The sequence below is a fragment of the Coturnix japonica genome, chromosome 8, assembly GCF_001577835.2.
Source record: "Coturnix japonica isolate 7356 chromosome 8, Coturnix japonica 2.1, whole genome shotgun sequence".
Taxonomy (NCBI): Eukaryota; Metazoa; Chordata; class Aves; order Galliformes; family Phasianidae; genus Coturnix; species Coturnix japonica.
The window spans coordinates 24,399,424-24,412,171 of record NC_029523.1 but is presented as its reverse complement, the minus strand read 5'-3'; the positions used below and the strand labels follow the sequence as shown (position 1 = coordinate 24,412,171).

Below are 12,748 nucleotides of genomic sequence, written 5' to 3'. Positions count from 1 at the left end.
AGGGCTAGCTCTCTGCATTCTGCTATTGGAAATTTCCTAAAAGCAAATTCCCGTGTTGTTTTGTTTTTTTTTTAAGGACTTTGAGGTAGAACATGTGGGAAAATTGCAGGTGGTCCACACTGCAAAGCTGGTCAGGTGGGGACAACCCCCCCCCCTTCCCACTCCAGCAGGCTCTCAGATGGGCATGCAGCTGTCAAAGAGCCTTCTGCTACAAAAGGAGAAACCTAACAGGAACAGAGGACTGAGTTCCTTGTGAGAGTGCTATGAGGTACATAAGAAGCATTCCTCTGTTAAGATCTCCAGAAATGCCAGCAAAGGGTTTGGCATATGGAAAGATGGTGTCAACATCCTTGTGCTTAGTTGAGCACCGGCAAGGAGCTACCCAGCTCACCCAGCACTGCCTGGGTCCCTTTGTCACTCTGCAGCATGCTGGGGACAGAGGCAGTGCTGGCTGGGTGCCCGGTGGGACCCACAGCCGGGGGTTGAGGCCCGGCCTCCTGCTCTGCAAAGCCCAGAGACACAGAGGAAGAGCACTTGGATTCCCTCTGGCAGCCCTGCTTTCTCCTCGTGCCTTCGGAGCGAGGTGCTGGCTGTGTGTGATGGTGTGCCTTGCAGAGGATCCCCTTGCTTCAAGTGCAAGTGAGGGAGGACGGGAGGTAACGATGAGAGACACTCTAAAATGATTACGTTAATTGAGTCTTATGAAAATGGAAAACAATGGCAGCGTGCAAAACAAAAAACGCTATAACCACGTACGTCTCTTGTTTACTAAAAGTGCTTCACTGACTACAGATTTACTCCGGGGCACAGCAGGAAACTTTTCTCCTTTAAATTTAATCAGCATGTTGGGCTTTGTGGGTTGTTTTTTTTCCTTTCAGAGAAAAACACCAGCGATCAGATCTGCGCTTCCCATCCACTCCTCAGCGCAGTGCCTGGAGGTGATAGTGTGAACTCGCTCAAGAATGTGAAGGCATTTTATAAATCATTTGGTTTCAGCGGGGGGGGGGGGGGGAGAAGGGGAGAAGGCTGAGGGCTGGTACAGTTGTTTAGAGCACACACTTCAGCATTTTCTTCAGTTGCAACAGTGGTGAACAAGAAAATGAAACAGACAACATGAAACGCACATAGCAAACAGCACCTCTAATCAACCGGCACCTTTCTACCTCTCCATAACCAAAACTATCCCAACTCAGAATGAAGTTGTCGAACTGAAGCTATGGCACTGACAGAGGGGAAAAAAGGAGCCAAGCTGAGCAATGCAAAGTGCTGTAAACAACTCGCAGTGAGCAAGATAATGGCAGCAACCGGAGCGTGGCTCCGAGTGGGGCTCCTCACCTCACCTCCCTCTGCCGCGCAATGCGCTGCTCCTGGGAAGTATGTGTGCACCACTGCAAATAAAAGTCTCCTTGCTTTCCCAGGAACAGACCTGGTATTTTTCCATTCCACTCACACCACAGCCAGGCTTCAGAGGGGATTTTATTCTCTGTCTAAACTTTCTCTCTGCTTCCTATCTAGCAACAATTACAGCTAAAAAGTAGTAACTGCAGTTAAAGAGATAGTGTCTGATTAGCTGCAGAGGAGACAAGGCTCTTCCTGGGAGCCTGGTCTCATAGCAGTGCCTGTCCATGACAGTAACAATGATCTCACTTACGGCTTCACTTTCTGCTCCTCGCTTGGACGTCATGGCTCATATTGACAACTTCTGGTTAATGAAACAAATGCTACTCGGAAATCACCTGATGTAGCTACGAATATGCATTATACGCATAAAGATTGTTTTGAGTGTGCAAACTGTACAAAGGTTGGATCTCTTTAAAAGGAAAATCACATTGTGATATACCTATAAAAACAGGTTTGATTCACAGAGGCACTGTAACACACACAAAAACAGAGGAAAGTGTGAAATAACCACATACGTCCTCATAGTGAATGCATGTATTTGGGAAGGACTGGAGTCAACAGAGTATCTCCTGCTGGGGTCAAGCAGTCAGAACAAAAGAACACGGGACTTCAGTGAGAAAGCATGACTGCTCCTACACTGTGCTGTTGGACATGGCCACAGGGACCAGCCTCAGGTTTAGGTGCGATGGTCCCTCCTCTAACTGAGGGAAGTGTGGAGGTAGGAAGAGATAAGGGGTGTCCTAAAGGCCGGGCTGGCAGGGACCCGAGCTGTGCAGAGCTGAGCCCCACAAGGTGTCAGCCTCAAAACACCGCTTTCAGCCCAGCTGCAGCTTTCCCAGTGAAAGAGCCAGCACTGCACTAGCTCCTCTGCAGAGCACAGCCCCAAACACACGCTTTTTACATCCAGTGGTCTGACCACAGAAGGCAACGCTTTGGCCAAGGCAGGGTGGCCGCAGGCAGTCAAAGCAGATTCTGCTGCTGGGATTCTGAGTGCGGAGCTCCCATTCACTGCCGGAGCAGAGTGGCACTGCTGCACAGAGATGCTACCTAAATAGATGTCAAGTAATGAATGCTTCGGGTAAGCGACTGATTTCAGAGTGTGCTTTTATCCACAGGCCCTGTATTTATAGTTCAAGCCTTTTCAATTAATACGCACACCCTATAAGAATTAAACTACTAATTATCACATTTTACCGTGGTTCACAGAACTTTCATCAGATCTAGTAAATGAAATCACGAGTTCAGCAGAAGAAGCTTTACTGCGCCAAATTATGTCAAGGGTATATCATGTTGATAATAAAAGATCACTTGGTTGGAAGCCTAACCTAGAAGGTTGGGGAGGCGTAAAAAGTTCACATTTTGGATCATGCTGCTCTGGCGTGGGCGTTTTGTGTTTTTTTTGGTTTTTTTTTCTTGATTATTGTGGAAGGCAATTTTCCTGCAAGTAAAATTTTCCCTTTGTCTTACATTACAGGCATTAGGAAATTCTTACATCGAAAGACAAATAGGTAGGTTCGGGGTTTTGTTTTGATAGTCACGCCTTGGCATTGCATATTCTGTCTCTTCCCACAAATAAACTTCCTTCTCCACTGGAGAGAAAATTAATATGAGGTCCATACCACAAATAAACTCCTTTCCCTAAGTGCCCAGCCTCTTGGTGGGCAGGCGTGGTATTCAGAAGCATCCTCCATTCCAGCCTGTGGTCCGCTCAGGCGGTAGCAATTACTGCCCCAACCCAACTCGCAGCTGTTAATTAAGCAGCAAAACTCTCAAGAAAAATGGGTTGCAGTGAAAACTGGGAGGACCACAGCCAGCCCTGAGGCACCGTGCAGAGCTGGCACTGCAGGCGGGGGATCAACTGGGGCACAGAAAGCCTTGACCCCACGGCTCTGGGGCGGGGAACACTCCTCGCTATGGCACGGCAGCTTCCCATGGGAAGCTCCTGGCCAGCCCACATCCACGCTGCCCTCAGCATGGCCCTTGCTGTTATCTTGTGGATAAATATACGCCAAGAGGAATGGAATGGAGCAACAGAGTATAAATATATTTTGAAACGACTTAGAATAATTGTGGCTGTATTTATGCACCTTATCCACTGGAAAGGTTCACTGCCTTTTTCCTGTACACACATATGTTGAAATAAAAATATATACCCTGGCCACACTTTTATTCCTCCTTTCCTTTGCAGAACTCTGCCACTCTGCGCGTAATGAACGTTTCATGTCTTTCAAGCACTGCTTTGTCATGCTATAAGCATTCATTTCATGCTTTGAATATTTCCTGTCATACTCGCCTTGGAAGATTTTTTTGTGGGAATGCTTTGCTTGTGAAGGTTAATGGCTAGCAGCAGTGAAAACTGAAGTCCTCTGTCAATCCTTTGGTCTCAGACACTGCAGGTCACTGATGAGAAACTCTCCCCTTGGCCCAGTGAGGCTGCAGAGCTGACCCCGGCTGACTACCGCCTATCTTGCCGACTGACAGTCAACACCCTTCGCTGTTGCCATCAGAGTCCCCTCAAGAGAGTGCCAGCTCCTGATAAGCAGGCTGAATCCCAAGCCCAGCTGAGCACCTGCTAAATCCTGGAAATGGTGAAGCAGCGCCTGACAATCTGGATCACAAAACCATTTGACTTTGTGCATGAATCTCAATGAAAATATGGCAATACGGAGAAAAATGGTGTTTTCTTTCCTAGTTATTCAGATGCTCATCCTCAGAAGCCATGAAACTAGTTGGAAAATGGAGTTGAATGCTGCAAAGTTTTGGCCTTAGTCTATTGTTATTTTGTACTTCTAGCTCTTGTTGGAGTCTATCTGTAATGAAATAGGATGAAAAAATGCAAAACTAAAATACATGTAAGATAATTTTATAACCAGGCATATCCGCTGTTATTTCCTTGGGAAATGCCAGCATTCAGAGCTGCCCACGTGCAGCATCTCTCTGGGATGAGGACATAAAGGTGGGACCTATCAGACCTTCCTCCTTCGAGCTGGAGGAATCGCAGAATGGCTTAGGTTGGAAGGGACTTTAAAGATCATTGGGCTCCCACTAGCTCAGGTTGCCCATGGCCCCATCCAACCCAGCCTTGAGCACCTCCAGGGATGGGGCACCCACATTTCTCTGGGCAGCAGTGCCACGGTCTCACTGCCCTCAGAGTAAAGAATCTAAGCTAAACCTCCTCTCTTTCAGTTTAAAGCCATTCTCCGCTACCCTGTCCTATCTGCCAAGCCGTGCCCCTACAGCAGGCAGGACAGACAGACCCCAGCACTGCCCTGCTGCTCGGCCACAGCCTCGGGCCCAGACAGCACACTGCTCCCGGCTCACCACCCATCTCCAAGGGTGCAAATCCACTCAGGATTTGGTCCCGGCATTTTGCAAAGGTGCAAACAAGCTGACATCACCAGGAGCTTTCAGTTCGTCGCCAGATATGAGATTCCATATTGAAAATGCTAAGGGTTTTTTTTTAAGCTTTTTTTTTTCTGAAGCAAAGTTAATTTTAGATTAGTCCCTCAGGCTGTGATAACTCTCCAGTGTTGCTCTGTAAACAAGAGAGGAGAGCCTTCCCGCATTTATAAGACTCTGATGCAAATGATTCTATGAAGAAGAGCACTAATAAAAGCTGCCGTTACTGTACTACCCTGTGTGCAACTCCCTCTGACAGAAAACTTTTCCGGTGTGGCTCAGTTTGGTGCTGCAAATGAGGTGTTTCAGGAATGCCAGCCACTCCAGATAGTGCCAAACCCAGCACCTTGTGCTCAAAGAACAACTCCCCAGCCCTGATCCCTCCATGTGGGAAGCCAGGACCCAGCCAAGGGCAGCCAGCCCCATGAAAATGGCAAGGTTTGCAGCATTGCCATGGTGAGGGTGAAGCTGGTGGCAGTGAGCCCTGTGGCAGCTGAGGGTGATGGGGAACGCTGAGGCTGAGCTGAGCCGCGAGATGGGAGATGAGGCCTGGCCTGGGGACAGGGCCTCAGCCGGTGACAGATTTGGCTGTAGGAGGAAATGGAGCTACTATTTAAGCTATAATGTAGATGAGTGGTTGGGGTAACCACAAAGCAAAGCTGTGTTCTCTGCTCAGGGCAGCCTGAGAGGATGGCTTAAATGGCAGTTTTGCATCTGTGAGCTCCCAACCCACAGCCTTAGTGGCTGCTGGCTGCAGCCTTCTCACTGTGTGAAGCAAGAACACCAGATCTGGGATCAGAAGAGAGCCTATAGGACAGGGTTGGACTCTGCAGCCCAGCATCTAGGGCAGAGGCAGTTCCCCACATCGCTGCTGCATTTCCCAGGCTTCACACTTCCCTGCTGCCCGAGCTGTGCCAGTCCTGCCCAGTCCTTACCTACAGAAGGAAAGAAAGCTGCACTTCGCAAACTGCTCTTTGCACATTCCCACTGCTGCCTCTGCCTTCCCCTCCTGCTGGAGGAGCAGCATTTCTTCTTTTATTCTTTTAGGCACGTGAAAGTAAGCATATACCTAAACCCTTTTTGTAAGGTTTTATACCCGAGTCCAGCCCTACTTAAGTGAAGAATTCACAGATGATATTTACAAGTCCAGTGTAATTACCGCAGGGTTGAAAAACGAGTTCTGTGAGTTACGGTACATCATTGTTTTTCTTGTTTTTCTTTCTTTTCTTTTTTTCTTTTTTTTTTTTTTTTTAATGTTACAAAGAACAATGTGCCTTTCATTTCCTGCAGTGCTGTTAAGGTACTTGTAGCTCAAAGCAGCAAGAATACATTAAAACTAAAAAGCATTCGGTCTGAGCATTAAACATTTTTATTTTTCAGATAAATGCCTCTCCCTCTACAGAAACTGTTTGAGCTGTGAATTTGGCACACGTTCATAATCAGCTGTAATAATGAATGCTGTCTCGCTCACTTGAAACGGGAGAATTTACCAACTTCTTTAAAAAGAACTTGCTAATCTACAATTAAAGTGGTGTGCTCCCAACTCCGAGTTACTGAGTCGCAGTAATGCACACTCCAGAAACATCACTTGTCTGCAGCAGATGACGAAGCGTTCCTCTGCTGCACGCAGCATTAATTCTGCAGTGCCACCACTTCGCGCTGCCACCAGGTACAGCAGCGACACGGCCCTGAGCACGACTGTGCCCTTCCCCAGCACCAAACCCCTACTGAAGCAGAGCAGGATCTGATTTGTCACACTACAGTCACGAACATCTCCTCTTTGCAGGCAGAGAGGCTGAAAAGTTCCCCACAGAAGTTTAAAATAATCCTGCTTACAAAAAGAAAACCTATCCGATAGCCGTTGCCATGACTGAAAGGAAGAATAAAAGCCTAAGAGAGAGCCCAGTGCTGAGCCTGAGATTCAGTTGTTGCTGATCCCCAGGCACGCCGTCCCTTCACTACAGCACACTGGCCATTTTGTCATCCTCAGTTCACTGAAAAAATAGTTTGTTTATAAAACATGACCCCAAACCAGTGCACTTAATGAGCTTTTAAAATCGATAATTGCTTATTTTTTTCTTTTTTTTTTCTTTTTTTTTCTTTTTTTTTTTTTTGATGGAGAGAATTGCAACATCACTTTGCTGTGCCAACTGAAATGAAGCTTTTACATACCATTAGGCAATGACAAAAGTGGGGAATTTTCCATACGGGTGTTCCACCCAGTTGGTCACAAAAAAAAAAATAAAAAATCATTTGAGCAAAGTATCAGGACACCTGACCCTGCTGCTGCCTTTCAAATAAAGCCCTCTGCTTCTTTCCACATCCCTCCTGCAAACTTCCTTGCCCACGTGGCAAACAGGCAAATTCAAATTTTCTTCCTCTCTCTGAGCTCTTTCCCATGTTAAGGGGCCAAGGGGATCAGCTTTCTGCCCAGTTCCAGGACAAGGCATGGATCCATGCACCCATGACTAAGCCCTGTCCTGCACACTTGCTTTGCATGACCATCATGCTGAAACTCTTAATGTTTCTATAAATTCTTGCAGTAGCAATCAGGTAAGTGACCTCCTGAAAATAATTCTGGCTTCACGAAGGCTGAAGGGTGGGTTAGAGGTGGAGTTAAAGCCACCACTGAGAGCATAAGATGTCACCATCTTCTCTTGCCATCCCACCCATCCCTGCAGGCATTTAAGGCCAGGCTGGATGTGGCTCTGGGCAGACTGGTCTGCTGGTTGGCGACCCTATACACAGCAGGGGGTTGGAACGAGATCAGCACTTGCGGACCTTTTCAGCTCAGGCCATTCTATGATTCTATGATTCTGTGACTCTCTCTGTTATGACTCTGCTCCATAAATTCAACTGTAAAGCCCACTAGAAAAGAGGGGTGTCTCTAACAAATAAAAGCTTTTTTCTTTTTTTACTCATGAACTTCCACTTGAATGAAGGTTAGATATACAGGTTTTTCTAAATAACACAGACAAATTAAAATGATAAATTAAATCTGTAGTAGGAGGCCTTCTTTTTCAGGGCTGTATAGCTGACCCTTTTGAACCTACATTACTCAAGGTATGCAAAATATATGTGTATAATAAATAGCTCTAGAATTTATGGAGTGGAACAGAAAGGATATTAACAGGCAAGTAGAGAGGCTGTATAACCCTCACAAGGCCTTTAAAGATTCATTTTTTTAAAATGAAGGAATGCATGCATGTAAAAGGCAGTGCTTAATCGATATGCTTCTTTGTGCCTTACAGAAACACATGCAAAATGACTCCGAACCTGCCCTCAATCTGGTCATTCTGCTGTTAGCATCAGTGGGGATAAGATTATTCACATCACTATTTTTCTTTGATTGTTTTTTTTTTTTTTAAATAATAAAAAAAAAAAAACAGCAAAAAACAAAAAAAACCCACAAAAACCCAACAACTCCTCCCTGTGTGGGCTCATTCCCACTCTCAGTAAAATCAATTACGAGGCTCCCAGTGACTCCGGAGGGAGTTGGATCAGGCCTCGTGGAAGTGGGTCTGCAGCAAGTGCAGAACAACGCAGTTAATATGATTTATTGTGTCCGTTTCTGTGCGTGCAGTTTTTCATTTTCTAAAGCCCGCAGTTTTGCTTTCATCCTCACGTTTGGTAGATAAGAGCCGCAGATCCGTGTTGATCTACAAGCTGGGTGCGCTGCAGGCCGGGGGCTGCATGTGCTAAGCGTGAGCTCGGTGGCTGCGCAGGGGGAACAGCCCCTCCAGGGCCAGCGGGCTGCCTTGGCTGCATTGGTAAAGAAAACCTCCCACACGGGCACTGCAAAAGGTGCCTCAGCAGTCAAGAGGATTCTGCTGCGGTGGGAAAAAAAAATACCCCTTAGTAAAAATGAGAAAAAGAAAAATCTTTCTTGTGTTTATTAAGAAAAGTCCCTTTCACAGGTCACCAACGGAGTTCCAAGAATTCACTAAAAGCTTGTTTTACAAGGAAGGCTCAGGCTCCAAAACAGAGATATTTCATTTCACTAGGCTTTTACAGATTTTACATTATTAAACACTGACATCGCTGCTTTTTGGGCTGGCTGTTGAGTAACGAGCTTCCTTAAGACCGAGAAACTGCAGGGTAAGAAGAACTGTGGTTTAATAGCTGTGAAAGAAAATTATCTAAACATGAAATAATAACATGCTTGGTGCCTAATGCATTCTAAATTAAAATATGATTTAATAAACATGGGCAATATACTCCACACAAAAAAAATCCCAGAATTGGCAGAACAAAAATCACAGTTTAGTCAGTTCTTCTCTTAACCTCACAATCCTTTGGCTACAAATTAGAATTTCTGTGAACAGGATTGATAAGAGAAATTAGGCGCTGTCTTTCAGCAACAACAAAAATGTTTTAAGATGGTATACTTAGAGATGAGCAGTATGAAACCCATCAAAACACGAAACCTTTTGTATTTCAATTCAAGAAAAATATGGGAACCCCCAAAGCCAAAATCTTAATGGCTCAATGGGCACTGTGCTCTACAACCTATGACACACACTCCTAAGTTTTCATGTATCTGAACCTCTTCCTCAAATCTATCTGACATTCAAACTCTGGTCCAAACACAGTCATGATCAAACACAGCCCTTCAACCTCACTTCATTGTGCAGCTTGGCCAGTGCCCGATACAGACCTCAAAAAGCACATTCACCACACATACATACAGTTGTAGGGATGCCCAGCAAGGGTTGGAGGCAAAAGCAGTTGGCTGCTCTCTTCAAGGGCAATCACATTTGTGTTATTATAGATACAAGATTTCCACAGTAGTGGATTTGAATGTCCCCAGAATGGAGGCAGGTTTCAGAGACTCAAACCGTCCACACAAGTTCTTCAGTTCTGTCTATGAGCTACAGTAAGATGGGTTTTCCTTCTACATTCAGATCTCGTAAAAAGCCTGGTTACAAAGTCAAGAAAAGTTATTAATAAAATGTGCTTATCTCAGTTTCACCTTGGGAGGCATCATTTCTAAGTCCTAGATATAAGTGGTAGAGAAAATTTCCATTGCCGATGGGCCAATGGAACCTGCTGGGGTCCACCTTACCTAAGCACAAAAAGCACAAGAAACCGTTCCCTTGCACGTGCCTATACTTTCACATTAATGAATTTGCTATTATCAAATCCTTTTTTCAGCCTGTTTTACAACAGATGCCATCAATTCAGCACAAGCTATTGCTTCTAATTTAAATCTGTCCCAGCTCGGAGAAATCAGTGTTCCCAAAATTCACACTCCTGGCCCAGCCCCAGTGGCAGCCACCTGAAATCCCACTATTGCAAACGGACCAAGAGAGCGGCGCAAGGAGCCATAGCGGAGACCCCCTGTGCTGCTCACCCACAGCATCCACAGCCCTTGAAGCACACTGACACAGCACGGACGATGCTGCTGGCACCCGAGTCACTCCTGCAATAGGAACCTGCCTGGGATGTCTGCAGGTGTGCCCTGAAACTGTGCTGTTTGGAAGGGCTGCTGCTCAATTTTGTTCAGCAGGATTTTGCCGCAGAGACGTATTTCAAAGCAACCATTTTGTTCCATGGGACTGCCTGAGATCCCACGCTCTGCAGCAATGGCCGGCCACACAGAGAAAGTTGGGTACTTTGTGTGAGAGTGTCAACAAACAGGACCAAGCAAAGAGCACACAAATAAAAATGAAAGCGATGAAGCACACACCGCTGGAGGAGTCGTGACTCACAGCCCAGGGACTGGAAGCCTTTGCTATGGAGGAATAAGGGTGAGGGTTGCATACAGCAGGCTCTTTAATGGCATCTCCCTAATTTAAATGATTTTTAAAGGGAGGAAAAAAAAAAATTAAAAAAGTCTCTTTCCAGGTCTGTAGAAACAAATGCTACTTTAGATTAGTGGAACAGTAGCATGTGAGCTTTGAGGAGAGTGCACAACCTATCTGTAGCTATCCCATGTCAATTATTCTGAATAGTGCTTTTATGTTAGACACAGGAAAAAAAATCTTTCTAAATATGGGCTGTTTTAATATCCCAAAGCAGGAGCAGCAGGTAAGAACTTACCATTTTCTGGCTGGTCCTTAATATCAGCTTCACTTGGCTGGCTGGGACTTTCAGATTGACTTGAATCTGAAAAACATAAAATACAGCCAAAAATTACAGGGTCTGCTGTGGAAAATAGATCAGAGGCGCCAGACTTCCTCAAAAGGCTGAGAGTACAAACTGAGGACAGAAATGTTGCACTAGGACATGATAATGCAATAGTCCCGTGCCTAGGTGGAAAAAAAAAAAAGGGAATCTTGTTTACGGCACTCCGCAGAGTGCTCAGAGTGTGTGTGTGTGTGCATAAATTAAGCTGAGAGAATCCTTCTTTTTAGAAAAGGCAGATTTAAACTACTCTCCTACATGTGTTTTATAAAGCAGCCTCTATGTTGTATACAAACCAGAGCCTTAATCCAACACATCGTAAAGTCTCAAAACAGATTTTGGAGCTTGCATATAAAGGTAACCAAGCAACACCAGAGAGTTGTGGAGATTGTTGTCTACCCATTTCTGAAACAAAATCTGTGAAACTGACAGAAGAGCTGAGTTTCCTTAAAGGCTTTCACAGCAGTTCCACTGCTCCCAGAGCACCGGCGCTGCTCTAAAGGAGGTCGGGCGCTGGGCGAACCGCTGCGGGACCCGAGCAGGGAACGGAGCGACAGCTCCCGGCCAACAGCCTCCAACAGCCACAGCAGATTTGCCTAAAATAATAACATGTCCTACAAGAGGATATGTGTGAATATGACCGGCTTTCAGATTTTGCATGTTATGAACTCTACATTATGAAGATTGCTCTTCGCTTTCAGAATTGTTCTTAATACAAGCTTTAGTCAAAGAATGTTTTCCTTCTTAATTATTTCTAATGCTCAGAGTTGGAAAAAAAAAATGGACCCTTTACCTGTGGGGAAAAATATTAAAAAAACAACAACCAACCAAACTCAAATTACTGGCTTAACATTTAGCTGATGAAGATTTTCTTTTTCCTCCGGAAATGGTTTGTAATTTCTTGAGCCCATAAAAAAAAACAACACATCTTTCTGCAGTGAACCAAAACTCAGGGCCCGAAACCACTCACTACTGCCTCAAAACCACCTCCACTCGTGGCAAACCTATTTTCTGCCTTCACCTTGACTCCGTAGAGCTTCGAATCAGCTGTCTGAAATCTGACCGCGTTTCAGTGAGAAGTCAATGCAAGATCAAAAGGTCGTGACACTTCACTGTGATTAAATTGAAAATCTTACTTCTGTTGCAACAGAGTGATAACACCACCCCTTCTTTTTCTTTGAGGTATTAATAGTGCTGGAAGAAGCAGTACTACTAGTGACCTTGGGTCAAGCGATGCTAATTTATTGCTTTAAAAAGGTTCCTTGCTTTTAAGCAAATGAAGATTTTAATTACTGCAGAGCACTATAAAGAAAATGCCTATTTTAAATATTCAAATTTTCTTTTTTTTTTTCCTCTACCTGCTGACTGTACGCATTAGGTATCATTCAGAAGCTTAGAGGACAGTCTTGTATTAATTAAGATATACATGCTATTAAAAAAAACACACACAAAACAAATTTTGATAAATTTCAGAATATAAACATTCAGAATATTGAGCAATGAAAGTTTCAATTCTGGCATTTCAATTTAAAATCAATTGAATTCACTAAAAATTGCTGTGTTCCCCAAAGTGTCCAGAGTCTGGTTCTTCTCCTTTAATTCATCATTTCCAATAATTTCTACAACAAAATAATTTATTCTTACTTCTGCAATTTTGTTTTAAATATTCATCTTCGAGGTTATGGCTATCGAAGCTCAAGTGTGTGGCAGCGGGGAGGTGATGGGCACGCTTACGCTGTGCTCTGGACACTGCATTGTGCCAGGAAGCTTCCCGCTTCTCATGCCACAAAGGTAGAGACAAAGATAAAATATTAGAAATGGA

General features: G+C 44.8%; 1 protein-coding gene across 16 annotated transcripts in view; it reads right to left on the bottom strand.

Annotated features, from left to right (window-relative positions):
• NFIA (nuclear factor I A) overlaps positions 1-12,748 on the bottom strand; it is a 237,751-nt gene that overhangs the window by 101,567 nt on the left and 123,436 nt on the right. For 15 of the 16 annotated variants that reach the window (XM_032446323.1, XM_032446321.1, XM_015870733.2 and 12 more), the window contains exon 3: positions 10,843-10,908. The exons of the other annotated variant lie outside the window; for it this stretch is intronic. In XM_032446323.1, the coding sequence (XP_032302214.1) occupies positions 10,843-10,908 (66 nt within the window). The remainder of the gene's footprint in view (positions 1-10,842; positions 10,909-12,748) is intronic. 16 annotated transcript variants of the gene reach the window in all.